This window comes from Balaenoptera borealis, assembly GCF_965194805.1.
Source record: "Balaenoptera borealis genome assembly, chromosome: 18".
NCBI lineage: Eukaryota > Metazoa > Chordata > Mammalia > Artiodactyla > Balaenopteridae > Balaenoptera > Balaenoptera borealis.
Genome location: NC_138877.1, coordinates 23416913 through 23443378, shown reverse-complemented (window position 1 = coordinate 23443378; position 26466 = coordinate 23416913). Strand labels below are relative to the sequence as shown.

The window sequence follows — 26466 nt, the reverse complement described above, 5'->3', positions numbered from 1 at the left end:
TTACTTCCGTCCGGGCTCTGGCCTCTCTCTGGAGCCGGCTCGTTGGGGGCTGGGGAGCGGGGTGCGCGGGGCTCGGGGGCCGCGCGTTGCCACCTGCAGCGCCCGGGGCCGGCGGGACGCGCTCGGCCCTGTCGGGGGCTCACGTGGGGGGGGGAATCCTTGCAGGTGGGAGTCGAGAACGTTTCCTAGCGCCCGAGCCATGGTGGCCAAACAGCGCATCCGGATGGCTAACGAGAAGCACAGCAAAAATATCACCCAGAGGGGGAATGTAGCCAAAACCCTGGTAAGGCGGGGGCGGCGCTGACCGGGCGGCGCGGGGCCGGGCCGGGCTGGGCGGGCGCGGGGCCAGCCTCCCCCTCCCCAGCGCCCCGGGCTGCCCCTCCCGCGGGGTCCCGCGCGGTGGGCGCTGAGGGCCGGGCTCCTCGCGGCGCGGACTTGTGCTCGCCGGAGCGGAGAGGGCCCGGGTTGGCCGTGGCCCCTCTGGGAGCGGCTGCTGGGGCCACCGCGGAGGCACAGAAGGGCCTCCCCAGGAGAGAACTGGGCCTTTGTCTCGGGGAAAGACGAAAGTCACATCCTTCAGGGAACAGTTAAACCAACTGCTTGACGCCGGGGCCTGGAACCTAGGAGGTGCTAGCTCGGTTTTGTTGAGTGAATGAATGAACGAATGAATGAGTAAAGGGAGGCCCTTTGCCACGTCTCCCTCCTAGGCTTCATCCCCTGCCCTCCATCCCCAACAAACACACCAAGATAAGGTTTTCTTTCCTGCCCCTTTGTAATGGTCTTCCTGTATAAATTGGGAATTAGGAATGCTATTCAGCCCTTATTTCCCTCCATCCTCCTCTTTTGCCTCTTCTCCAGTGAGGTCCCGCACCACTCAGCGAAAGTTTAAAAGCAACATTCCCCTTGTTCCCCTCGTCAATTCCGGCTCATCCTGATAGTATGTTCCAGAACTTTAGAGACTAGCTTATCGCCAGGCATTGTGCACCTCCAAAACTGTAGACTAAAGCTTTATAACAATGCTTACGTAAAATCTGTGCCTTAAGTACAGGGGTGTGTGTGTGTGTGTGTGTGTGTGTGTGTGTGTGTGTGTGTGTGTTGTTTGTTTGTTTGTTTTTATGATCTTCAACAGAAATTGCCAGGCCCATGATCCCGGACATTCAGAGGCAGCCCTCGGAAGAGTTGTTGAGTAGTGCTGGTCTCCAAGTGTATGAGCAAAGGCGCATGGAATCTATTATCCCAGACACTTCAGTGGAAGTTCAGCTGAAACTTGAGGTTTGGCTGGAAGAGCTTGCAGACTTGATGAGGCAGTTGCTTTTAGCCAAAGGCATGAAGCTGGTTTGATTAACTGAGCACAAAGCTGGATCTGCAATCTCTACACCAGAATTCTTGCAGAACCAAGCAGTACTACGGCAGAGAAGCCTTAGCATCAAATTTGGATCTTTATAGGCAGCTACAAGCTTAAGTTGTGCTGGAAGTTCTCTCATTTGGGAGTTAGATCATTTAGTTGTTATTGGGCAGCAAAATGCCAATATGCCATTGAATTGGAACTATTTTTCACGTAGATCTCTGTTTTCCCTATTATTACTCAGGAAAAGAAAAAAAAAAAAACTTGCTGTCCAAATTGACATTGAAAAACAATTTTTAATGGATGTTAAAGTATTTGGGGTTTATATCCCTAGGAGATCAGTTCTTCCCAGGATATCATACAGACTAGCTGATTTACTGAAAATTCTAGTTGTGTGGTTCCTTTTAGTGAACTAAAAAAACAGAGGTCACTTAATTCTTCTCAGTTGACAACTGATCTGACTGCAGAAGTAACGACAAAACAGAAACTGCTTTGCAGAGCTGTTTTACCCATTAGGCTTGGTAAAGTCAGTGTCTGCCACTTCTGGCTTCTCAAGACCACTAGAAAATGTTTGGTACCTGAAACAAAAATGATTGGCTCCAAAATAAGAAAAGAAAATGGAAAAATTGGAGAAAAAGCTGTTTAAATATCTAGGAAATGTAGTCAACTTGACTGCAGTTCAACTTAACTTTCAGAGATATTTTCAAATTATGTTTAATGTATGGTCTGAGTGGATTTTTAATAGGTTCTGATATACCATGGAGTGGGCCCTTCAGAAGTGCCTGGCACCTATGAGTGTTTCTAAATGGTCCTACTAACTTTGTAATGAAAGGTTTCCAAACCAAGCCACAATGTATGTTTATTTTCCCTTGGTTAGAAAGGCTTTTTGGTTAACTTTATTGTAAATGGATCAGCTTCCAAAAAGAAAAATGAAATTCTCTTTCAAAAAGAAACACTTTAAATCTTAAATCTCATTTTCCTAACTAGAGATCAAACATGATTATACTTTGAAAGAAGTAACTTGTAAGGGGTAACTTGTTCAGAATGAAATTCAATAAATGCAGACACATGAACAGATTCTAACAGAAAATTCAGACTAATTGTTCAGAAATAAACTCCTTTAATTGTATATAGATGTATTTCATTATCAGCTTACAGCTATGGAGTGAATCAGTACTGTTCTCCCAGATAACAGAAATGGAATAATCATTTCATGATTATACAGTAGTAACTTCTTCAGAATGAAAGGGCAATTTAAATTTCAGAATTCTGAGTTACCCTGCTGGTATCTCATCACAGGGAAAGCCATCCTCTGCATTTTGGAGCCCAGGGAGTGACAAATTCCTGCTGGTAATGAACCGTGTCATTTGCAGGATTCTACTGCTTTTCTTACCTTTCCCAGCAATAGATTCAGGCTTAGGTGAATTGTCCCAACAGATGTGTGCGGGGCACTGCTTCCCCAAAAAAGTAACTCAAAGCTCTCAAAAAAGGATATATTGGTATTATGACCAGCCAAGGAGTTCTTGAGCTCTGAAAGTCCCCAAATAATATTGATTCACTGTGGAATGTCATCAAAAAGGATTTTGTGTTATCAGGATGCAAGCTCTGTATCCTGATAATTTGAGTTTCTCTGCAAAGGAAAAAATAAATGACTCCATTTGGTGTCTGCATGAGACCAAAAATCCATCTACGGGCTCCTGGATTCACTTGTTGACTCTGCTGGAGATAGAACTAAATGAATTTTTTCGTTTAGCATCAGTGGGATGACAGCAACAGAATTTGTTTCTGGTCAACTATCACAAGTGAATAGGAAGTTGGCGAAGGGGCAGAGGGGTGAATGTCACACTCTGTTCAGGTAATTTTATTGAATACCTCTATTATTTACTTGCTCTGATCTTGACCTGGTCTTAAGTGCCAAAGAATGACACAGTACAAATGCTGATCAAAGTTATCCTATGCAATTATTTAAGACTGATTTTGTCTTTCTTCTAGTCAAAAGAAACCATCTATTCCCTTGCAGTGTGATTTGCCACCATACAAGAGTGTTGGTAGATACAAGTGGTCAAGGTCGGAGAAGTGAGTGGTTTTAATCCTTAGATTTTACCTGCCACTGACACTAATCCATACTTCTCTAGTAAGAGAAATGCTGGAATAACCCTATCACCAATTAGGAAGTATTAAAAGAGCCAATATCCTTCCTAGACCCTTTCTTTACTCTAGCTGACCTAAGACATCATATTTAGTGGGGCTTGTATGCTTGTTCATGCTTCGAAGAACACTTATTAAGCATCTATTGTGTTTAAGTTCTGGGCCAGACGTTGCTATACATTGATATACGAAAGAGACACAGTGCCTGCCCTTGCAGGGCTTACAGTCGAGTGGAATGACAGACATCAAACACAGTATCACAAGAATAAACATCGAGATACAAACTGTGATAAATGCTATCTAAAAAAAGTACTTGGTGATTTAAGTGCCAAGTGAACTCAACTGAGGTAGAAGAGAGAAGGTTCTCTAAGAATGGAACAGGTAAGCTGAGAACCAAAGAACTGTTGCCTTGTCTATGATAAAATAAGTTCTCTAACCTATGTTTTGGCCACAGCCTATTTTTGGCTCATGCCAATGAGGGAATATTTAGTGAGTTCTTCATTTTTCTTCACTCTACCATCTCCCTTTTCACTTGAGAAATTCCCCACATTTTCAGATGCCTTTCTCAGAAAATATTGGTTTTCCATTGATTGATTTGCTTGTAAGGACCAAGCCTTACCTGCACACAGACCCAGAGGAGTTGCAGAGGGACCTTCCTCTGACGTCTGTGCTTTTGGCTTGAGAAGAGCAGGAGGTAGGCAGGGCTGGTCCGTGTGGGGACCGCAGTCCCCTTGTGCTTCCCGGGGATGTTGAGATTTCTCCCAAGCATAAGCTTCACTAAGAGTTAGGAGGTTTCTTACAAAACGCCGCTCCCCTCATCTCCATACACAGCTGCTGTGGTGCGTCTACTGTTCCCAGGGTTTCCACTGCAGTGGCTTCCCAGGTTTTTAGCACTTAGAAAGTTTTGAGAAAATGACGGTGCTCTGTGACCCTACTTGGAAGCCACGGATGTAGGAATTCAAGATGAATCTGTTGGAGGAAAATCCCCTGGCTCCGTGAAGAGACAGACCTAAATGTGCCTCTTGTTCCAGTTAGCAAAGCTTGAGCCTCAGTTTCTCAAGTACAGGATGGAGATGATAATACTGGCCCTGCGTGGAGTTGTGAGTGCTAGAGATCGCGGATGTTGGCTGCCTTCTAGAGTGCCTGGCATGAAGTGTGCTTTCAGCCAACAGAAGCAATGATTAGTAATATCATTTTTGGCTTCCCAAGTCACTGTATTGGTTTGTGTTTTTATACCTCATCTGTCCCCAGAATATTTAAGAACCACCAAGTTCATTGAGTTACAGGCGTGTAAGTAAGGTTATTGATGAATTTTCCCAAACCAATCTTGATCCCTTAAAATTGACTTTGTTCGTCTAGATCTGCCCGCTGGCATTGAGACTGGGTCTCTCTCATTCACAGAGGTGTCTAGTGACTAGCCATACTCAGTAAATGTTTCTTGAATGAATGAAGCTAATCTTACTTTCTCCCATTCCCTTTCAGAGGCCGCAAGAAGAGAAATATCCTGTGGGCCCATGGCTGTTGGCACTGTTTGTTTTTGTTGTCTGCGGCTCAGGTATGGGTTTCTCGCTGCCCTTATATCCCGTGGTCTCCTTTGTCCTGTAAAAACACATGTTTTATTCTCAAGGTAAATAGACAAAAACTATATTGGTCTGGGATTCAAGTTAATTGCTGCCCGAAGTCTTCATCTTAATAGGTTTTGATTTCATTTCCATTCCAGCAAACAGAGTAGAGACAGAACTGATATGCTATCAAATCATAATCATAAAATGATTACAGTGAGCAATTAAATTGGCTGGCTACACTTCAGAGTTCAGTTAAAGCTTTCTCTGAAGACCTAACCTAAAAAGGGCATTTGGAACAGAAAGTGGAGCACCTGTCTGCCTGAGATAAATCCACATTCCAGAGAGAAGGAGAGGCCTTAGGCCTTAAGGGAAGCTCTGCAGAGATGCTGAGTAAAACAGAGCCTTTGACCTGAGCCTCGAGGTGTAGTCACCTGATGCTGGAAGGTGGCAAGTTAAGAGAGCTTTACTTACACACACACACACACACACACACACACACACACACACAGTGCAGACTTGACCAGAAGGATCATGCAGTTGTTTCTAGTCGACGTCTGTAATTGGGAGCCTTGACTTAATTCCTGGTCCCCGTGGGTTGGGTCTCTGAAGTACTGGTGAGTGGAGGTCACTTCTATCAACAAGGTAGGTCTTTAGATGTTCCCATCCTCCATCTCCTCACTGTTGCTGAAGGCAGGGAAGGCGAGGAGTCCACATCTTCCTGCAAAGATCTAGACCTCCCAGGAAGACATCATTCCTCCCCAATGGCAAGAGATGCCCATGACTGAAGGTGCCTCTGATCTTTAGGAGACCACTCTTCCAAGGAAACAAAAGCTCTTAGGAGGAAGGAGGGATCCGATGGTCTTGGCACTATTGCCAAACAAGCCTTTGTGTGAGGCTCAATTTTTTAAAAGATGATTCCAAGATGAGAGAAGATCTTCCACGCCAAGAAACGAAAGTGTACGCCATCCCTAAAGATGTGTCCTCAAAGGGAGTCTTTTGTCCAATACAGGGATCCCTCATCTTTAATAGAGTTTACCCGGCCACTGCTGGAATACTTCAGGAGTGCTCACTCCTTCAAAAAGCCTATCCCATTTCTGTGCAGCTCTGATTCTATTGGAAACATCTCCCCTCTTTTGAACCACACTGTGCTGTCTTCTCGGTAGTTCAGGTGTGGACGCCGAAAACCACACAGCTTGGACTCTTTTGCTTCTGAACGTCTTGACTCTTTGGATATTTTCAAGATGACTGCCTAGTGACTCCTTCTACAAACTCAACTTCCCTAGTTCTCTCAACCTTGTCCTCATAAGATGTAGTTTCTAGATCCTTCTATACATGCCATGACTCTCTTAAAGTATTGCATTTGCAACTGCAGAAGTTGGTCTAGAAATGGTGCAACTGCTACAGAGATAATAGGTCTGTCCCTGCTTTTTGTCTCATAACCCTGCTTTTATTAATATGCCCCAAACAGTTTATTTATTTATTTAACATCTTTATTGGAGTATAATTGCTTTACAATCTATGTTAGTTTCTGCTGTATAACAATGTGAATCAGCTATATGTATACATATATCCCTATATCCCTTCCCTCTTGCATCTCCCTCCCACCCTCCCAACCCACCCCTCTAGGTGGTCACAAAACACTGAGCTGATCTCCCTGTGCTATGCAGCTGCTTCCCACTAGCTATCTATTTTGCATTTAGTAGTGTATATATGTCAATGCCACTCTCTCACTTCATCCCAGCTCACCCTTCCCCCTCCCCGTGTCCTCAAGTCCATTCTCTACGTCTGTGTCTTTATTCCTGTCCTGCCCCTAGGTTCTTCAGAACCAATTTTATTTTGGATTCCATATATATGTGTTAGCATATGGTATTTGTTTTTCTCTTTCTGACTTACTTCACTTGTATGACAGACTCTAGGTCCACCCACTTCACTACAAATAACTCAATTTCATTTCTTTTTATGGCTGAGTTATATATTCCATATATTCTATATATGTGCCACATCTTCTTTAACCATTCATCTGTCTATGGACATTTAGGCTGCTTCCATGTCCAGGCTATTGTAAATAGAGCTGCAATGAACAATGTGGTGCATGACTCTTTTTGAATTATGGTTTTCTCAGGGTGTATGCCCAGTAGTAGGATTGCTGGGTCGTATGGTAGTTCTATTTTTAGTTTTTTAAGGAACCTCCATACTGTTCTCCATAGTGACTGTATCAATTTACATTCCCACCAACAGTGCAAGAGAGTTCCCTTTTCTCCACACCCTCTCCAGCATTTATTGCTTGTAGATTTTTTGATGATGGCCATTCTGACTAGTGTGAGGTGGTACCTCCTTGTAGTTTTGATTTGCTTTTCTCTAATGATTAGTGATGTTGAGCATACTTTCATGTGTTTGTTGGCAATCTGTGTATCTTCTTTGGAGAAATGTCTGTTTAGGTCTTCTGCCCATTTTTGGATTGGGTTGTTTGTTTTTTTGATACTGAGCTGCATGAGCTGCTTGTATATTTTGGAGATTAATCCTTTGTCTTGCAGTTTATTTTTAACAATCACAGCACCTCCTAGACTTACAGAGAGCTAATGGCCAGCCAGGACCCACCAAGCTCTTCTTCACGTCAACTTCCTGCAAGCTTCAGAGATGCATCTCTGTACCCTCCCATCTAAAGTTGTCCCCTATCTGCATCACACATTGTTTTATTTTATTCATGGCCCTCATCAACATTTGAAATTATTTAATTTGCTTACTTATTATCCATTTCTCTCTACTAGGATATAAGCTTAGGGAAGACAGTATTTATCTTCCACTAAATTTTTAGATACTAGCACAGTTTTTAGCACATAGGGAGTGTTTAATCTCGTTGGTTAGATGGATGGATGGATGGATGGATAAAACCAAATATTCCCCATGCTGTAGATATTAAATAGACTTTTTTTTAGACCTAATATAAAGCTCCATGAACATTTCTATTTTAATTTCATTGTTGGTTGTAAGCTGTTTTTCTACAGAGTAGCCATAAAGTATGGAAACATAGAAGAACATAAATAATAAATGGCTTACTGATATTACGTAATAATGTACAGTATGGTTAGTGACGTTACATGATGTATTCAGTGTATTGCCCTGCATTAGCAATGCATAGTTCAGAGCACTGTGAAAAATTGCAATGAATGTGGTGCATCAGTGCAGCATTTCCCTCAGTGCCTGCATAGTCATCTGTGATGCATTGCCTCAGATGATCGCTCTCTGATTTTCTCCCCAAAACAAAACAAACCAAAAAACAAACAAACAAACCAAAAAAATGCCATTAGCAGGCCACAGAAAATCAAGAGGAAAAATCCATCTGTATAAAAAAGTTATCTATGTTTTCACCATGTGATAATCTCAATAGATGCAGAAAAAGCTTTTGACAAAATTCAACACCCATTTATGATAAAAACTCTCCAGAAAGTAGGCATAGAGGGAACCTACCTCAACATAATAAAGGCCATATATGACAGACCCACAGCCAACATTGTTCTCAATGGTGAAAAACTGAAACCATTTCCTCTAAGATCAGGAACAAGACAAGGTTGTCCACTCTCACCACTATTACTCAACATAGTTTTGGAAGTTTTTAGCTGTAGCAATCAGAGAAGAAAAAGAAATAAAAGGAATCCAAATCAGAAAAGAAGATGTAAAGCTGTCACTGTTTGCAGATGACATGATACTATACATAGAGAATCCTAAAGATGTTACCAGAAAACTACTAGAGCTAATCAGTGAATTTGGTAGAGTAGCAGGATACAAAATTAATGCACAGAAATCTCTTGCATTCCTATACACTAATGATGCAAAATCTGAAAGAGAAATTAAGGAAACACTCCCATTTACCACTGCAACAAAAAGAATAAAATACCTAGGAATAAACCTACCTAAGGAGACAAAAGACCTGTATTCAGAAAACTATAAGACACTGATGAAAGAAATTAAGGATGATACAGACAGATGGAAAGGTATACTATGTTCTTGGATTGGAAGAATCAACTTTGTGAAAATGACTATACTACCCAAAGCAATCTACAGACTCAGTGCAATCCCTATCAAACTACCAATGGCATTTTTCACAGAACTAGAACAAAAAATTGCACAATTTGTATGGAAACACAAAAGACCCCGAATAGCCAAAGCCATCTTGAGAAAGAAAAATGGAGCTGGAGGAATCAGGCTCCCAGACTTCAGACTATACTACAAAGCTACAGTAATCAAGACAGTATGGTACTGGCACAAAAACAGAAATATAGGTCAATGGAACAGGATAGAAAACCCAGAGGTAAACCCACGCACATATGGTCACCTTATCTTTGATAAAGGAGGCAAGAGTATACAATGGAGAAAAGACAGCCTCTTCAATAAGCGGTGCTGGGAAAACTGGACAGCTACATGTAAAAGAATGAAATTAGAACACTCCCTAACACCATACACAAAAATAAACTCAAACTGGATTAAAGACCTAAATGTAAGACCGGACACTATAAAACTCTTAGGGGAAAACATAGGCAGAACACTCTATGACATAAATCACAACAAGATCCTTTTTGACCCACTTCCTAGAGAAATGGAAATAAAAACAAAAATAAACAAATTGGACCTAATGAAACTTCAAAACTTTTGCAAAGCAAAGGAAACCATAAACAAGATGAAAAGACAACCCTCAGAATGGGAGAAAATATTTGCAAACGAAGCAGCTGACAAAGGATTAATCTCCAAAATATACAAGCAGCTTATGCAGCTCAATATCAAAAAAACAAACAACCCAATCCAAAAATGGGCAGAAGACCTAAATAGACATTTCTCCAAAGAAGATATACAGATTGCCAACAAACACATGAAAAGATGCTCAACATCACTAAGCATTAGAGAAATGCAAATCAAAACTACAATGAGGTATCACCTCACACTGGTCAGAATGGCCATCATCAAAAAATCTACAAACAATAAATGCTGGAGAGGGTGTGGAGAAAAGGGAACCCTCTTGCACTGTTGGTGGGAATGTAAATTGGTGCAGCCACTAAGGAGAACAGTATGGAGGTTCCTTAACTGAAAATAGAACTACCATGCGACCCAGCAATCCCACTACTGGGCATACACCCTGAGAAAACCATAATTCAAATAGAGTCATGTACCACAATATTCATTGCAGCACTATTTACAATAGCCAGGACATGGAAGCAACCTAAGTGTCCATCGACAGATGAATGGATAAAGAAGATGTGGCACGTATATACAATGGAATATTACTCGGTCAAAAAAAGAAATGAAATTGAGTCATTTGTAGTGAGGCGGATGGACCTGGAGACTGTCATACACAGTGAAGTAAGTCAGAAAGAGAAAAACAAATACCGTATGCTAACACATATATATGGAATCTAAAAAAAAAAAAAAAAAAGGTTCTGAAGAACCTAGGGGCAGGACAGGAATAAAGACACAGACTTAGAGAATTGACTTGAGGACACAGGGAAGGGGAAGAGTAAGCTGGGACAAATGCACTACCAAATGTAAAATAGATAGCTAGTGGGAAGCAGCCACATAGCACGGGGAGATCAGCTCCATGCTTTGCAACCACCTAGAGGGATGGGATAAGGAGGGTGGGAGGGAGATGCAAGAGGGAAAGGATATGGGGATATACAGGGATATACGTATGCATATAGCTGATTCACTTTGTTATACAGCAGAAACTAACACAACACTGTAAAGCAGTTTTCCAATAAAGATGTTAAAAAAAAAAGTGATCTACGTTTTCAGGCTTTATGGCCAACCTGTAGATTGTTAGATCTTGAACCTTGAGCCTTTTATCTAATTATCTCTCTCTCCCAGCTTTATGGTTTCTTGAAAGTATGTTATTCGTCCTAGGCACTGATAAAAGTCTAGATTTGGCGAAGCCCACAGAAAACAATTAGAGACAACTCCCCTCAGGTTGACTTGGAACCTCTCAGCAAAACTCCTGCAAGCAGTCCTCGTGTCTTGAGGGTCCCTGGTGTGCCTGGCACAGTGCGGGCTTTGGAGATACAAACTCCTTCAGGGGGCAGCTGGCACTGGGGAGACAGATAAGGAACATGTCATTGCTCCCAGGAAAAGGGCACTCTGACAGCAGAGCACCCGGAGAGCTTGGCAAGCGTGGACAAGGGACTGTCTTAGTGCGTTCGGGCTGCTATAACAAACTACCAGAGACCGGGTGGCTTATAAACAGCAGAAATTGATTGCTCACAGTTCTGGAGCCTGGAAGTCCCATTCGGGTCCCAGTGTGATCGGTTGGGTGCCCCTTTCCCAATCACAGACTTCTCCTTGTATCCTCACATGGCATCCACACGTGGTAGAAGGGGCTAGGGAGCTCAGTAGGGTCTCTCTTACAAGGGCACTAATCCAATTCATGAGGACTCCACCCTCAGGACCTAATCACCTCCCAAAGGCCCCACCTTCTACCACCATCACATTGGGCATTAGGATTCCAACATGTGGATCTTAGAAAACACAGTCAGACTATATCAGGGCCTTCTAATTCCTACTGAGCAGAAGAGAAAGTTTCCCAGAGAAGGTGCCATTTGAGCTGAGTTTTGAAGGACAAACAGCCAGACAAAGGGAAGGTTATTCCACATGAGGGAACACTGCATGACAAAGGCACAGAGGCCTGAGATAGTACGACAGGCTCAAGACTGGCCAAAGCCCAATCACAGGGATCTGTGAGCCTCGGTCATCATGTAGCCCTTGTTGTCAAGAACTAAATAGATACAGAGCTGGTGTTTTTTTTTTGTTTTTTGGGTTTTTTTCTTTTTTGGCTTCAAGATACACAGTAACCAGGGCCCTGTCCGGTCTGTGCCCTTAGGTAGCATATAGGAGAGGGGGAAAAGCCAATAAGTCATTTAGTCTGGCTTATTTTTCTCCAACCTGTGCTAGTTCTCAATATCCATCTTTTCCAAAGGGATTAAAAACCTTCTCTAAATTACATGTTAATTAAAATTTTGCCAGGCTTATTGATTCACATAGTAGGAACTGTATCTTTCCCCCCATTTGGGTAAATTGGGACATTTGCTGACAACAATCTTTTGGAACCTTCCCAGTCTCCATTAGTTTTTTCAGGGATCAAGTACACTGTCTCTGCTATCCTCTCTGCTGGTTTGTCCAGGGGCCTGGGATGGGAGCCGGCAGGGCGTGGAGATTTGGACTTAAAGTGGCCAAGAGAACACACCACTTACTGGCATACTACATCCCCTGCCTGCATGTCTGGTGCTCTTCTAAGGATGCTTCTTTAAATCTAGTTAAAAGACCACTAGCTTCTACGGAAAGGCTAGACATCAAACGGGGAGTTGGGTCCTCTTAACTTTATCCTCTGTTAACATGCCATCATGATCCCCAAGCAATGGACCTCCTCCTTTTTAAAATCATATCTAAAAATAATCCACCACCATCTCCCTTTTTTTCTTATTTTCTTTCCTTTCTTTTTTTTTGCCAACTTTAGCATTTTTTTTGCAAGCTTCAGCTCAGGCCAAGCTCTGTTCTCACAGAAATGTGTCACTCTTCTCAGTTCGTCCTTGGTACTGTGCCCTTCCTTCTATCTTTGTCCGTGTCCTTTTCTAAACCAAACACGTCACGAAAAACACAATAGCTCCTTTAGATTCATACCCGTTGCCACGTCTCTGGGATTAGTCACGATTCAGTTCTTCTTGCAGCTCCTACTCTCCCTCCTGAGTTCCTCCCTTTTCAGAGTCGCAGACCATAGGCTCCTACCTATCTTTTTTATTTAATTTATTTTATTGAAGTATAGTTGATTTACAGTGTTATGTTCATTTCCGCTGTACAGCTAAGTGATTCAGTTATCTGCCTATCTCTTCTCTTCGTTTAAAAGAATGCGATTATGACCACCTAGAGGGGTGGGATAGGGAGGGTTGGAGGGAGACGCTAGAGGGAGGGGATGTGCAGATATATGTATAGGTATAGCTGATTCACTTTGTGATACAGCAGAAACTAACACACCACTGTAAAGCAATGATACTCCAATCAAGATGTTAAAAAAAAAAATGCAATTTCCTCAAATCTAGCTCTTCCCTTTATCAGTTCCTCTGCTTTACATAATGAGCCTTCTCGGTGCCTGGATGATTGAAGCCCCTTATCACTGCTCTCGCTCGCTTCTGTTCCCCTTTTGTAGCACAAAGTAGGAGAGACCCGCCCCATCTAGCGTCCTGCCATCATCTGTAGTGCGCACAACAGCACCTTCAGCCCTGCCCTTGCCTGTCACGCTCGCACAAAATGCACTGGAGTTTGCGGCGGGATTTCCATGCCTCTGCAGACACACCCCTTCCTGTGTCTGTCCAGCGGGTCCCTTCCCTTTGAACAGGATACACCCGTGTGCCAGGCTGAAGTTCCATTTCACCAAGTCCCTGGGATACCTCTGAGGTCATTCACCCTCTCTGAGTTCATGTGGTTAATTATTCATATTTTGTAGATCCTTATACAGATAAGAAAAATATGAAATCTTCTAATAGTAGTGAAGATGTTGATCATTGATCTGATTCTCTTGCTTTCGTTACCTCACTCTATTAAACCCACTTTTCTAATTGACGGTGGGCTGGGCAAAGGGCTCTTTTTTAGAAATAGTGTCACATAGAAAACAAACTTATGGTTACCAAAAGGGAGTGGGGAGAGGGGGAAGGGATAAATTAGGAGTTTGGGATTAACAGATACACACTACTGTATATAAGAAAGATAAACAACGAGGACCTACTGTATAGCACAGGGAACTATATTCAGTATCTTGTAATAACCTATAATGGAAGAGAATCTGAAAAAGAATATATATATATACTGAATCACTTTGCTGTACACACCTGAAACATTGTAAATCAACTACACTTCAGTTTAAAAAATTATAGAGGGCTCCCGTGGTGGTGCAGTGGTTAAGAATCCGCCTGCCAATAAAGGGGACACGGGTTCAAGCCCTGGTCCGGGAAGATCCCACATGCCGCGGAGCAACTAAGCCCGTGCACCACAGCTACTGAGCCTGTGCTCTAGAGCCCGCGAGCCACAACGTCTGAGCCCACATGCTGCAACTGCTAAAGCCCGCGCACCTAGAGCCGGTGCTCTGCAACAAGAGAAGCCACGAAAATGAGAAGCCCACACACCGCAACGAAGAGTAGCCCCCGCTCGCCGCAACTAGAGAAAGCCCACACACAGCAACAGAGACCCAACGCAGCCAAAAATTAATTAATTAATTAATTAATTTTAAAAAATAAAAATTATAGAAATACTGTCAGTGTACCTAGGGTAAATAAATTTTCAGATCAGGCGAGTCACAAGGAATGCAGGTTTTATCTGTTTCCCTAGTATCTTTTGGAAAAAAATGAAGAATGGTAAAAATGTTGACCTTTAAGTATAGGCTCACTTATTGGTCACCTTTACTCCATTTTACGTGGCAAAACAAGTTAACAAACCTCCAAGAGGTTACGGGACCCCATTGTTATGGGGAGTGATGTGTCACAGCAGACTCTTGACCCCTTCCTTCTCGGCTCCTTTCCTTGGCCTTCCTTGTTCTCCACACATGCCTTTCGTGCCAGCAGTGCTGGTGCTGATAAGAGCCAGATAAGGAAAAGGAAGGAAGAGGAACCAGGGGAGCAGTGAGGGCACAGCGCACAGGCACCCAGAGACCCCTGGCACAAAAACACGTGCCCAGGGAATGGCCACTCCTCACCAGGGAGGCCCCAGTCCAGCCCAAGTCCATGGTTGTAACCAGTCAGAGGACATTATCTAAATACTAAATACACCCCCCTTCAGAGGAAGGAAATTTCCACTTTCCAGGATTGCAAAAGGTCTCTTCTTTGAAAACTGACCAACTGGCAGTAAATGGATAAGAGGCTTCAGAGGGGAGGATAGTTTGGGGCTCCGCCAGATGTGGGTTCAAAGCCTGGATTCGCTATGTTTCTGCTGAATAACCTTGGACAAGTTCATTACTCTCTCTGTATTGATTTCCTTATCCATCAAACAGGGATAGGAGGAGCCCCTCCAGAGGTTGTCTTGGTACTGAATGGTTCCAGGGACGTAAGTGCTGGCCCACAGCACGCTTGAAACCTGCAGCTTCAGTCACCACCACCTCTGTCCCCATCGCCCTCATGTAAAGTAGTGGCACCATGAATGGGGCAGGTGTGTCATGGACACTGCAGGCTCCCATTGCCTTCCATCCTCCCAGGCCACGCCTTCACCTGGCAGGCTCAGCCACTCACGTTGGTCTTGACCTTCCAGAGAGCTGTAGACCCCGCCTCTTCACTCCAAGGACGAGTGTGAGCAATTTCAGTGATAGCACTCCCAGTGGGTGAGACTATGTTCCCACGATAAAGCATCAGAATCTTTCAGACCGACCCAGGCAGGGAAAAGGAAGCGCCCAGAGCTACACTAAAATCAATGAATAGGGGTTTGTACTTTAAGTTGAATATCAGAAATAAACTAAGTTTTATTCCCTTAAAGCAACCCAAATGCACCACCGTTTTGCTATTTTAAAAAAAAAAAAAAAAGTTTTCTTTGTGAGATGCAAAAGCTTGGCGAACAGCGTTCTTTTGAGACATGGAATTGTCCAGATAGGACATCTCAGGGCCATATTTTTCTTTGTCTGGTTTAATTTGGAAACTAGCCTTATTGTTGTTAGTATTATATACGTTCCATCAGAAATCTAAAACCTGTTTCTTAGTCAGATACCTCTTCTGGGTCCCCTCAGATGATTATTCCAAACAGGCCAGAAACTTTTCTTGTTCAGATCTTGACCCAGGACTTTTGCTTGGGCCTTTTTAACTGGTTGCATTTGTCTTTATTTGATCTCCTAAGACCCCAGATTCACACTGAAGCCCCAAGGGTTTAAACACCCCCCTCTTAGAGACTTGGCCGTTTTTTCGCTCCCGTTTTTATAAAAATATTATCTTCCATTTCTGCAGGCAGTGAGGCCTCTTTCCAGATAAGCAGCTCGTCCTGACTCTCAGTCCTCGGTTTCAAAGCCTGCCTCTTTAGAGAACTGTTTGATAGCTTCTGAAGAGTACTTGTTTTTATCTTGAGGCTCAGAGACAAGCGTGACCCGGAATGTCCGTCTGAGGCGGCAGAGATGCCGTCACACAGATACGCCAACTGCTATCTGCGCGAGACACTTGCTGTCTGCGTGTGCTTCCCGGGACCATGGATGAAGCCCGTCCTGCTGGTTGTGCCCACGGCCCTTGCCCCTGGGTCTTCCTCTCCCTTTTGTCCTCATCTCTTTCAGGAGCCTTGTGGAGAAGGGTTCTGAGGCCTCCCCAGAGCTCTGTGGCAAGTATGCTGCTGGTGTATCAGTAATGTCTGGCCTGAACACGGCAGTGACAAGCAGGGTCCCAACCCCGGCCTACCCACCTTATAGTGTCAGTGCCGCAGTGTTCACAGGACAACCGTCTTCAGCATTTTTGACTTTCCTCTTGGGCTAGAAGTTTCACCTGGACTCAGTGACAGTAGGTCTTTCCCTTCCCATGCAGTTGACCAGACAGTATGTTAGCGCCTACGTGTGTCTTGTGATCCTGTTGTATCGTTCACCTCTCCTGAGCCCAGGTGTGTCCCTGGGTGTGAACAGGAAGCAGCAAGCTGAGAGCAGTCTTCTCTGTCCTCCTCCCTCACTGAGGTTCCAACCGGGGTCAGTGGAACCACCATTTAATCCCCACCATGCTGTGATTCTCAGAGGGAAACTTACATACCAGCCACACCCCACCTCCCTCCCTCAGACTACTTCTCCCTCATCTATCCCTCCTTTCGATTGCATTTCTCTCTCTCTGGCCGAACCTGATACTCACTTCCTAATTAGAGATTATGTGAATTTTAGTCGTTCTTGAAGTCTGGGTTTTCTTGAAACTGATGAGCTTATATCCCCCATCAAAGGGAAACCTCTAGGGTAATAGGATTAACCAGTGACTTATTTCCTTCCTAATTTTCTATATTTTCCAATTTTGTCAATGAGCATATATTACTTGTATAATCAGAAAAAAATAAGTGTATTTTGAGAGCAAAATGGCTAAACTCTTGGTTTTAGCCTTTTCTTTTTTTTTTTTTAAAGCAGTAGACTTTTTTTTTTTTTTAAAGTAGTAGACCTCTTTGTTCAAATCTTGGAAACAAAAGAAAAGCTGTTGTGGTTGAAGCAGGATCTGTTATGTGTCTGTGTTTACGTCTGTGTCTGTGTGTGTTTGTGTATGTGTATGTTTGTGTGTGTCTGTGTGTGTGTTCGTGTGTCTCTGTGTGTTTTCTTCTCCTGTATCTGGTAGGCACTCTGCCTGCCGGGGCAGGACTGGGGAGAGATAACGTGTCACAGGCTGGACCGTTTTTCAGGACAACCTATTCAGAACAGATAAGGAAAGTGATTCCCTGAGATGTTCTAAGCTGCGCCTGAATGCCTCCTGTCCTCCGGGCCTCCTGTTTCAGGTGGTCCAGTGGTCTCCCTTTATGCATGCGCTGGAGGCCTCTCCGTTTCTGGAAGAGCCCACAGCCCCACCCTCCCTCGGACTGGCTGTTTTGTTAAGGACGCTGTGGTGAGGGAAAGGACTCAGTCCTGTGTGAACCAGCTCCGGGGCCAGCCTCCTTGGGTTGCAAACCCGGCTCTGCCACCTACTACCCGTGCAGCCTTGTCCAAGCTACTCACCCACACGCCCACTCCAAGCCTCAGTTTCTTCCATTCTTAAAAGGCGTAGGATCCTATCTGAAAACTCCTAGGATCCTCATGAAAATCAGTCCTGAGGATTAAATGAGACAACGCATGCCACACGTTTAGTGGAATCCTGGTAATAGTTTTACAAATGTTTCTTGTTCTTGTCATTATGTTGACGGCCCTTAGTTGCACTGTCTCCTTGCCTCTCAACCCCCCTGGCAAGGTGCCGGCCAAGATTCTGAATGCTTGCAAGGAAAGAAAGATAACATTTTGACCTTTGTGATGGGGAGAAAACTTGGGGGAGCAGAGCTCTGAGATACTGGGGAAGCTGCAGGAACCCCAGCTCCCACCTGGATAGGTAGAGGGCAGGGTTTGCCGGCCAGAGGTCAGTGGTGTCACCTCTGCAGGGACAGCTAGAGCTGGAGCCTCTTCTCTCCTTCTAGAAAGAACTCTTTAAAAACTAGCCAATGGGGGTGAGCAGAATCTATTCATACAACTATTTTGGCTACCGTTTCTTGAGTACTGATTATAATGCCAGGTCCTACACTTATATTTTCTTTTCTCATCACACAGTCCCTACAAAGAAGCTATGGTACTCCTTTTTCCAAATCACAAAACAGAGGTTCAAAGAGGAAATCCACCAGCATCCCGTAGCTAAAAAGAGAGCTAGTACCCAAACCTAAACTCCAAACCCATCTGCTTTCTATTATCCTGCATCCTTCTCTCTTACCATTTCCCCCAAAATACCATGGAGCAGACTTTCCGCCAACTTTAGGCCTTTAGCATATGACTGTGTATTGAAAAGAACTCCTGTTAAAACATCTCCTACTTTCCCTGCCAGAAAATGTGTGCTGTCCAGAGGTTCCAGATGGACGGCCATTCTCGGTCTGCTCCCAGGTGGATAAAGCCCTGACCCAGCCATGGGCTGCTTCTTGACTGGGCCATCACCTTGCTCTGTCCTGGACACCTGCTCCAGGACAAATTTGAATTCACCGTGTTTGCAGGTCGACCACATAAGCACTGGCCTTTCCTGGAGACTGCCCGAACTATCTTGAAATTGTGACACCCAGAGGGAGTCACAGCCCCAAGACTGGCAAGTTTGAGGAACTGAGCAGCCCTGGGAGAAACCTTTCTGTTTCACCACAAAGGAAAGCTTGAGGACATGCGTCTGCTCTGGAACTCCTGCCTCAGGATCTGAGATGGACGGTCTGAAAAAGATGTCTCATCAGCCACTGGCTCCCTCAAGGTGACCTACGGCCTCGCTTGTCATGTGCTTCGCTCTGCCCTGTGGCCCTGTGCCCCTGGGGCCCTTTGGGTCTGTGTATGGTTTCCTTCTCGGAAGAGTGCTTCTGCTGTCTGCCATTTTAATGTGGAGAGAGCATCCCATTCTTTGCTAATACGATCTCTCTTTTAATAGTGCCCTCCTGCCCTCACCTATCCCTGGCTTCCCTCTCTTTCCCGTCTTCTCCATCTCTGGAGAAGCCATGGGGAAGTGGCATCTTGCCTTTGACTATCTTTGTGCTAATTCTTTCAGGGAGCTTAGTGACCCACCTTGGCGATGTCTTGTCTCCTAACATCTCTGCTTATCTTTCTCAAGGCCCATACTTTTCTTACCAATGCTTTCATTTTTTTAATTTTTTAAATGAAAAATAATCAAAGTTGTGTGAATTCTAGAGTTGGCTTATCCTCCTAAAGGGTGTTCCTCTGGCCTGTCTTGATCTCTTTTCTCAGCAACTCCCTTGATCTCGCTTATCGTCAACCATTTACTTTCAATAAATGTCGTTTTCGGAAGGCCCCATTGTCTGGCAGGGTTCCAGCTTTCTGACAGTCTCCTAGGGGATCCACTTGTGTCATCTCTGTGTCCTTTGGGCACTCCCAGTTAGCTGGGGTGGGGCAGTGCCCAGGGAAGAGTGGATTGGGCTGGCCCAGCTCCCGGCCTTAAGGGGTTTATGTTCTTGACTTGTGACTTGACTTCCCCTCAAGAACTGAGCTCTTGGAGCAATTGAATCTCAAGGTCGCCATTTGATGCTGATTCTTTAGGTCTGAAGAGTAATCAGTTGAGGTTTTTAAAATGTATTTTCCTCCATGCTGTTTGCAATTTTTCACCGTTCAGTCCTTCAGTAAATTTTTACTGAGGACCTACTATGTGCCCGGTGCTGAGCTTAGGCCCAGGGGTAGAGCTGGGAGCAAAACCATCCCTGCTCTCCTGGAGCTTGTGGTCTAGTGGGGAAGAAAGATGAGTCAAACAAATAATTATGCTGAAACATGTAAAATTTCAGGCATGAAAATGTTCGAAGGAGAGGAACATAGGGCTGTGAAAGCATATACAGGCCAACCTTGGAAACATTGCAGGTTCGGGTCCAGACCACTGCAATAAAGCTAATATCGCAATAAAGCAAGTCACATGAGTTTTCGGTTTCCCAGTGCACATAAAAGTTTTGTTTACATTATACTGTAGTCTATTAAGCATGCAATAAATAGCATTATGTCTAAAACAAAGTATACATACCTTAATTAAAAAATGCTTTATGGCTGAAAAATGCTAACCATCATCTGAGCCTTTCAGTGAGTCCATCAACAACAGCAACATCAAAGGTCACTGATCACAGATCACATAACAAACATAATAATAATGAAAACATTTGAAGTACTGTGAGAATTACCAGAATGTGACACAGAGGCACGAAGTGAGCAAATACTGTTGGAAAAAGTGTTGCCCATAGACTTGTTACACACAGGGTTGCCACAAACCTTCAATTTGTAAAGAAAAAAAACACAAATCGCAATATCGGCAAAGCGCAATAAAACGAGGTGTGCCTGTAATGCAGAGGGCTGGTGTGCTCTAGGGAAGTGGTTCTCAAAGTGTGGTCCCTGGACCGGCAGCCTTAGCATCACCTATGAACTTGTTAGAAATATACATTCTCAGTTCCCACCCCAGACCCACTGGATTAGAAACTCTAGGGATGGGGTCCAGTGTCTGTTTTCAAACATTTTCAGGAGATTGTGAGACCTAAGTTTGAGAACTCCTGCTCCAGATGGTCAAAGACGGCTTCTCTGAAGAAGTAACTTCTGAATTTTGAAGTAAAAACTAAGCAATAGGGTAGGGTGGGGAAAGTATTTCAGACAGAAAGATTGGCATGTGTAAAAGCCCAGTAGTAAGAGCAGGGAGCTTTTAAAAACAGGAGGGCTTACTGTAAGAGAGGAGGAGAGTGGAGAAGGTGAATCTGGACAAGTTGCCGGGGGCCAGGAGATGCAGGTCATGGAGGCTTCACCAAGGATTGGGCAATAGAATGCTTCTGGTGTGTTAGAAACTCAAGGAGGGCACGATCTCACTTGTTTTTATTTAAAGAATAATTCTAGCTAGAGTATGGAGAAAGGATTGAAGGAGGAGCAAGAGTAGACCAGTGGAGGTCACCGCAGGAATCAGGGGAAAGATGATGGTAACTTGGACTAGGGTGGTTTCTGGAAGGATGGAGCGAAAGACGCACAATCACAAGATTATTAGGTAATGCCCACAGGTCTTGGTCATCAATCGGAGGTGTCAAGGATGACTCTGGCATTTTTGGTGTACGTGCAAGATGGAAGATGATGGTGCCAAGCTTGGCAACGGGAAGAGATCATGAGAAGGTCCTGTTGCATTTGACGTGCCTTTGAGCCACTTGTGTGTAGGTATCAATTAGATGGTAGAAGGTGTGGATCTGGAGCTCCGAGGAGAGGTCGGGGCTGGCAACACACATGGGTGAGTCATCAAAAGCTAAGTGGCAACTGAAATTGTGGGCCGGAATGAGATCACCTGGGAGAAGGAATGTAATGAAGAGAAGAAAGCCAGCATGCTCACTGCAGAACTTCAACATTCTTGTTTACTGGTCAGGAGGAGTTAGGATGACCCCCATAAACCACGTTTAGTGTAAAGAGCCAAAGAGGAAGCGGAAAACTAGAAACTAGGAGAATGATGTGTCACAGAGGCCAAGGGAAGAGAGTTTCCAGGAGGGAGCGCTCAGCGATGGTAAGTAGGGGTGTATGACAAGAGGCAGCTGAAGGGTGCTAGTTGGATTAAGTGACATGGAAGGTCATTTGTATCTTTAGCAAGAGCTGTTTCACTGGCGTGAAGAGAGAAGCTAGAACACAGTGGAATGAGGTGGAACCCAAAGGTAAGGAAATGGAGAAAGTGAGGACTTAGACAGCTTTTTGGAAATGGTTGTAAAGAGGAAGAGGACACCTGTGGATGGGAGATGTGGAGTCAGGAGGATTGTTCTGGTTGATTTTTGAGTTGCAAGTGCTTCTTGCACGTTAAACCCTAAGAATTTCATTGAAAGGGAATGGTTGAGTAAAAGAGAGACGTGATCGTCCGAGGTTACCAAGGACCAGGATCCTGTACGGGTGGGAGAGTGTGGAGGCTCTCAGATTCCGTAGTTCCCACTCTAGCCTGGATCTTCCTGAACCTCTGACCTGCCCAAGGCCAGATCCCCTGACCTCGAATGCCTGCCATCCTTCCCTTCCTTGGCATCTGTCCTCCCTGCTGGCTCGCCTGCCCACAGCGCCTTTCCTGCAGCCCGCTCGGCTGTTTTCTCTGCTTTGTTCACCCTCTGTTAAGTTATTAACTTGTCAGGGTCTAGACTCCCCACTTCCTTTCCCACTTTGAACCCACTCTTGGCTCCCTTCCCGTTCACCGCCTCAGAAAGTCAGCATCGGGGAGGCCAGGGCTGTAGGGCGGGTCATTACTGGCGGGCACACAGAAGTACAGTTAACATAATTGGTACAGGATGGTGAAGGCTTCTTAAAGACATTGACATTGATACAAGCCTTCTTAAAGACAGGGATACAATTCTTAAAGACATTGAAAAAGGAATCATAAAACACAACCATCTCTCCATTATCTTAGAGGTGGAGGCAAATGGTGAACTTAAAATAGACTTTATTCAAAGTAATTTCTCCAAGAGGGTTCAATTTTAAAGGGTCACCTGTACACATGTTAAAGCCCATTAGATTTTTACCTGTTAATTCATGGATTCAATTAGGGTCAGGAATGATCTTTCATTAGTTTTTAAAGCAGACTCAGAAATAGGTAAGTTGTTTTAATATGTGTTGCTATTCTGAGGCCAGCAAACTTTGTCTAAGACTCTTAAGAGAAATTTGTAGCAGTTCCTTAAAAAGAATTGAGTGGTTTTATCATTACCCAGCACCTTTGAAGTCATGAATTAATAGGGTCTGATGGACTAAGGGACAGCCTGTTTCGTATTCATTGACCTATATCCTGCTGATAATGATTCCTTGTCTACGAATAAATCTCAGGGAGAACTAACATTTTGGAGCATCTATTATGGGCAGATATTTTACTTATGTCCTCATATTTATTCCTTGCATCTTTTGAGGTACATATTATCTACAGTTTTATAAATAGAGAAATCAGGGCTCAGAACTAGTTAGTGAATTCCGAAAATTCACACCTCTAGAGAGTGGCAGGTAGCACCTGAGCTCTGGTATGCATGTTCATACATGGAAGCAGCAGCCATCATTGTAGTAATAGTAACAGTAATAATAGCAATGACTCCCATGCACCGAAACCTTGATGTGTGAGGAACCTCATCTATGTCAGACCATTTAATCCCTGTATTAATGCTGCAAGCAGCATGGTCCTCATTTCACAGCAGAGGAGACAGAATTGAAGAGGTTAAATTATTCATGCAGTCACACAGCTATTCACAAGAGCTGGGATTCAAACCCAGTTCCCTCTGACCCTAACATTCCCCTCTAAAGTAAGCCTGTTTGTCCAAATTAGGGATGTTTTCCTGATCCCAAGAACAAAGCCTGAGGCACAGTAGATGTAAATATTTTTTTCCTGATGTGCTTGAATATACAGCTGTCTTCCAGCACTCCTGCGGAGCCAGAACACAGAAATGTTTATTTGATTTTTATTCCTTGTTAGCTTTGGTAGAGGAGGGTGGAAACATCCGTGTTCCGGCAGGCTTATACATTTGGGTAAGGTACTTTCTCATCCATCTAGCAACTTCTCCTGTTAAGGGCCACACCCCAGATGAGAATAAGCCAAGAAAACCTCTGAGCACAACCAGAGTTAAATATCACAACCTGTTGAATTAACTCTTTTATCTAGAGAAGAGTCTTTCCGACCTTCACACACAACTGGTTGACTCTAATTTTATACATAGTTCTAACAGCCTTTGTTTTCAGCTTAGTCTACAGTAGCATAATAATAGAAGAGGGCCCACTGCAGATTGGTGTAGTAGCACCAGAGATGTGACCAGAGATAAGAATCATCGAGACCAAATAACCGCTAAGAAGCAGAAATGAGAGCCCAAGAAGTACAGCCAACCGGAGCTATTTTGGGATCAGATCAAACGCTGTGCATCCTCTATAACCATATTATACAGCAGGGTCTTATTAGTTATCACTTCTTATTATGGTCACACTGGACATTCATGAAAACTTAATATTAAATCATGTTGGGTGTATATCCAATTTAGGAAAGTCGTGATGATGCAAACAGTGATTGTTTTAGTTTATAAAAAACCAACCACATTAGTGCTTTATCTACCCTTCATATCTAGCTGTCCAAGAAAAGAGTCCCCGGGGCCCTCGGTGTGAACTATCTCTGGATTCCCAAAGCACAATGCCTGGCACATAGTATGTGCTCACTAACGTTACTTGATAAAATGTCAACCACTTTTTGTTTCTCGAGGGTTCTGGGTAGCATATTTCACTATGGTTACTTAGGAAGCAGCATTCCTGGGTATATTCCAGGATGACTTTATGAAGGAGAGAAGGGGTAAGCCCCCTGAATGTTCTGTGCTTGTTCTGTTTTTACACATGATTACATGATACCCAGCTGCCCCTCAAAAAAAAAAAAAAATCATTCTATATGTGTTCATTGCTATTATTATCATGACTGTCTTCATCACGATTGACCGATATTGTATATGTCACATCTGGGGAGGATGTGGAAAAGGAAGTTGGACCTTCGTCCCCTGGAACACATTTAAACCCTATAAACAAAACCAGGCTGGGTGCTATCCAACCAGCTCTTACCAGAATAAGGGGAGGGAGTCCCAGGAATTGTCTGTGGACGTTCAGGCTACCCAACCCTTCAGGAAGGAGTTCGGTCCACTTAGTGAAGACGGTGCCCTGAATAAATCAGTGTTGCTCTCGGTGCATTTCAAGTCGAATTTCAGAAAGTTCCAGGCCGCCTGAAGATGCACTTGTATCAAAGGTTATCAGCAGCCGGGGGCCCAGCTCTACGTGTCTGCTCCCAGCACCTGGCCTTCCTTCTAGTTCAAGGGCAGCTTCTTTTCCAGGTCACAGCCATTTTGAAGAGGCAGCATCGCTGACCTGTTAAATGAGTGCCCTGCCTGCACGAAAGCGCTGTCCCCCCGCTTCCCAGCAGCATCAGAACATTCTGGGGAAGAGGGCCAAACCTCTCAGGGCCTGAGGGATTTCTGGCCTTCACTCCTGGTGGAATTAGCAGGAGTTATCCATAAATCCCCGAGGCATCCATCAGCAGACAGAGCAAGGCTGCCTTTTTAAAGAAGTTCACTGACCTCTTGTTAACTTAACTCCTTGTTAGGAAATATCTAATCAGCTGTGTGCTAACAGGTCCAGGGCCCGGGGGTCAGCAGAAGCAGGGCTGGCGGTGGGGCTGGGTTTCCAGCTGTGTGCTGTCTGGTGTCTGAGCCGTCTGTTTTGTTTCCCTCCTTCAGCTATCTTCCAGATCATTCAGAGCATAAGGATGGGCATGTGAGCGGGCTGGGCTGTGACACGGCCCCCTGCCGCTGGAGGGTGGAGGCCACTTCAGCTCTTAGCCGGGGATCTGTGGGAAGCTGACAAGCCACCCAGAAGAGAAAAAAAGGCTCCCTCAACTGTTCCCTGATCACTTCATCGTGGATGTCAGACCAAATTTCTTTCTCACAGGACATCTCGGTACATCTGTGTTCTCAAGCGGAAAGGACATTTTGCTTTGCAGTTGGCAGGATTGGTAGCTCTCCGGGTGTCTGCAGCAGAGCTGTCTGTCTGCTTTTGCCCTGGGTTTCACTGATGTCTGCATGTGGGCTTCTGAATAATCACCGCTTTACTTTCTATGGATACAAGCTCTGCTCCATTGGGAATTGCTTTTACAAATAAATGTCTTTGTTCAACCTTATACACTGTGTGGGTTCCAGTGAGAAAACCAAAGTGAAGATGATGTTAGGAAAGCTCCGGGGGGGATGGGTAGGGTAGGGGACTTGACTATGTAACTGGAGAAGGTCAGGGAATCTGTGGCCCGGGAACCAGGGCTAGGTTTGCCCAGCCGGGCACCGGCCACCCTCAAGGTCTTTGCCTGAAATGAAACCCTGGGCAGCTCTAAGGACCTTGGGTTTTCCACACATTTCACAATGTGTGGATCTTTTGGGGTTCTTTCTTTTTTTGGTTCGCTCTTTGTTGTTCTTTTTTTTCAATCCGGAAAAGGTACCTACAATGTGTGTTAAAGTCCACTTAGCCATTATCTCCTCTGTGGGCTGCAGCAGGGCTTGGTGCATCCCAGAGGCCTCTTTGGGAAAATCATCCGACCTCAGGCCCAGCCCCGCCCTAACATAGAGCACCGGGCAGGCAGGAGTCCTGCCGGCTGGGTGCGTGAGGTTCAAGGTTGGTGGGCGAGACCCTCCTCTCCCCGGCCAGCCTTCCCCACAGCGTCTCAAAGTGTGGACGGCCTGCATCCTGTCTCCGTGTGGGGGAGGGTGGGTAGGAGGATG

The 26466-nt window shown here is 44.5% G+C and overlaps 1 protein-coding gene across 2 annotated transcripts; it reads left to right on the top strand.

Moving 5' to 3' along the window:
- Positions 1–25877, top strand: SERP2 (stress associated endoplasmic reticulum protein family member 2). Of its 2 annotated transcripts, none has more exons than XM_082365733.1 (3): positions 1–283; positions 4976–5048; positions 18567–18722. In XM_082365733.1, exons 1-3 carry the CDS (start codon positions 200–202, stop codon positions 18659–18661), a joined length of 252 nt encoding a protein of 83 aa, XP_082221859.1. In that variant the 5' UTR covers positions 1–199; the 3' UTR covers positions 18662–18722. The 2 variants fall into 2 exon arrangements, with proteins under 2 accessions (XP_082221859.1, XP_082221860.1); XM_082365734.1 differs by lacking the exon at positions 18567–18722 and adding an exon at positions 25438–25877 and having other exon boundaries at positions 32–283.
- Positions 25878–26466: the final 589 nt, after the last annotated feature.

Excerpts from the sequence above, each read along its gene's own strand:
- SERP2 (XM_082365733.1), top strand. The coding sequence starts at position 200 with ATGGTGGCCAAACAGCGCATCCGGATGGCTAACGAGAAGCACAGCAAA. Across the intron at positions 284-4,975 it reads GGAATGTAGCCAAAACCCTG|AGGCCGCAAGAAGAGAAATA; the intron begins GTAAGGCGGGGG and ends ATTCCCTTTCAG. Across the intron at positions 5,049-18,566 it reads TTTTGTTGTCTGCGGCTCAG|AAAATGTGTGCTGTCCAGAG; the intron begins GTATGGGTTTCT and ends TTTCCCTGCCAG.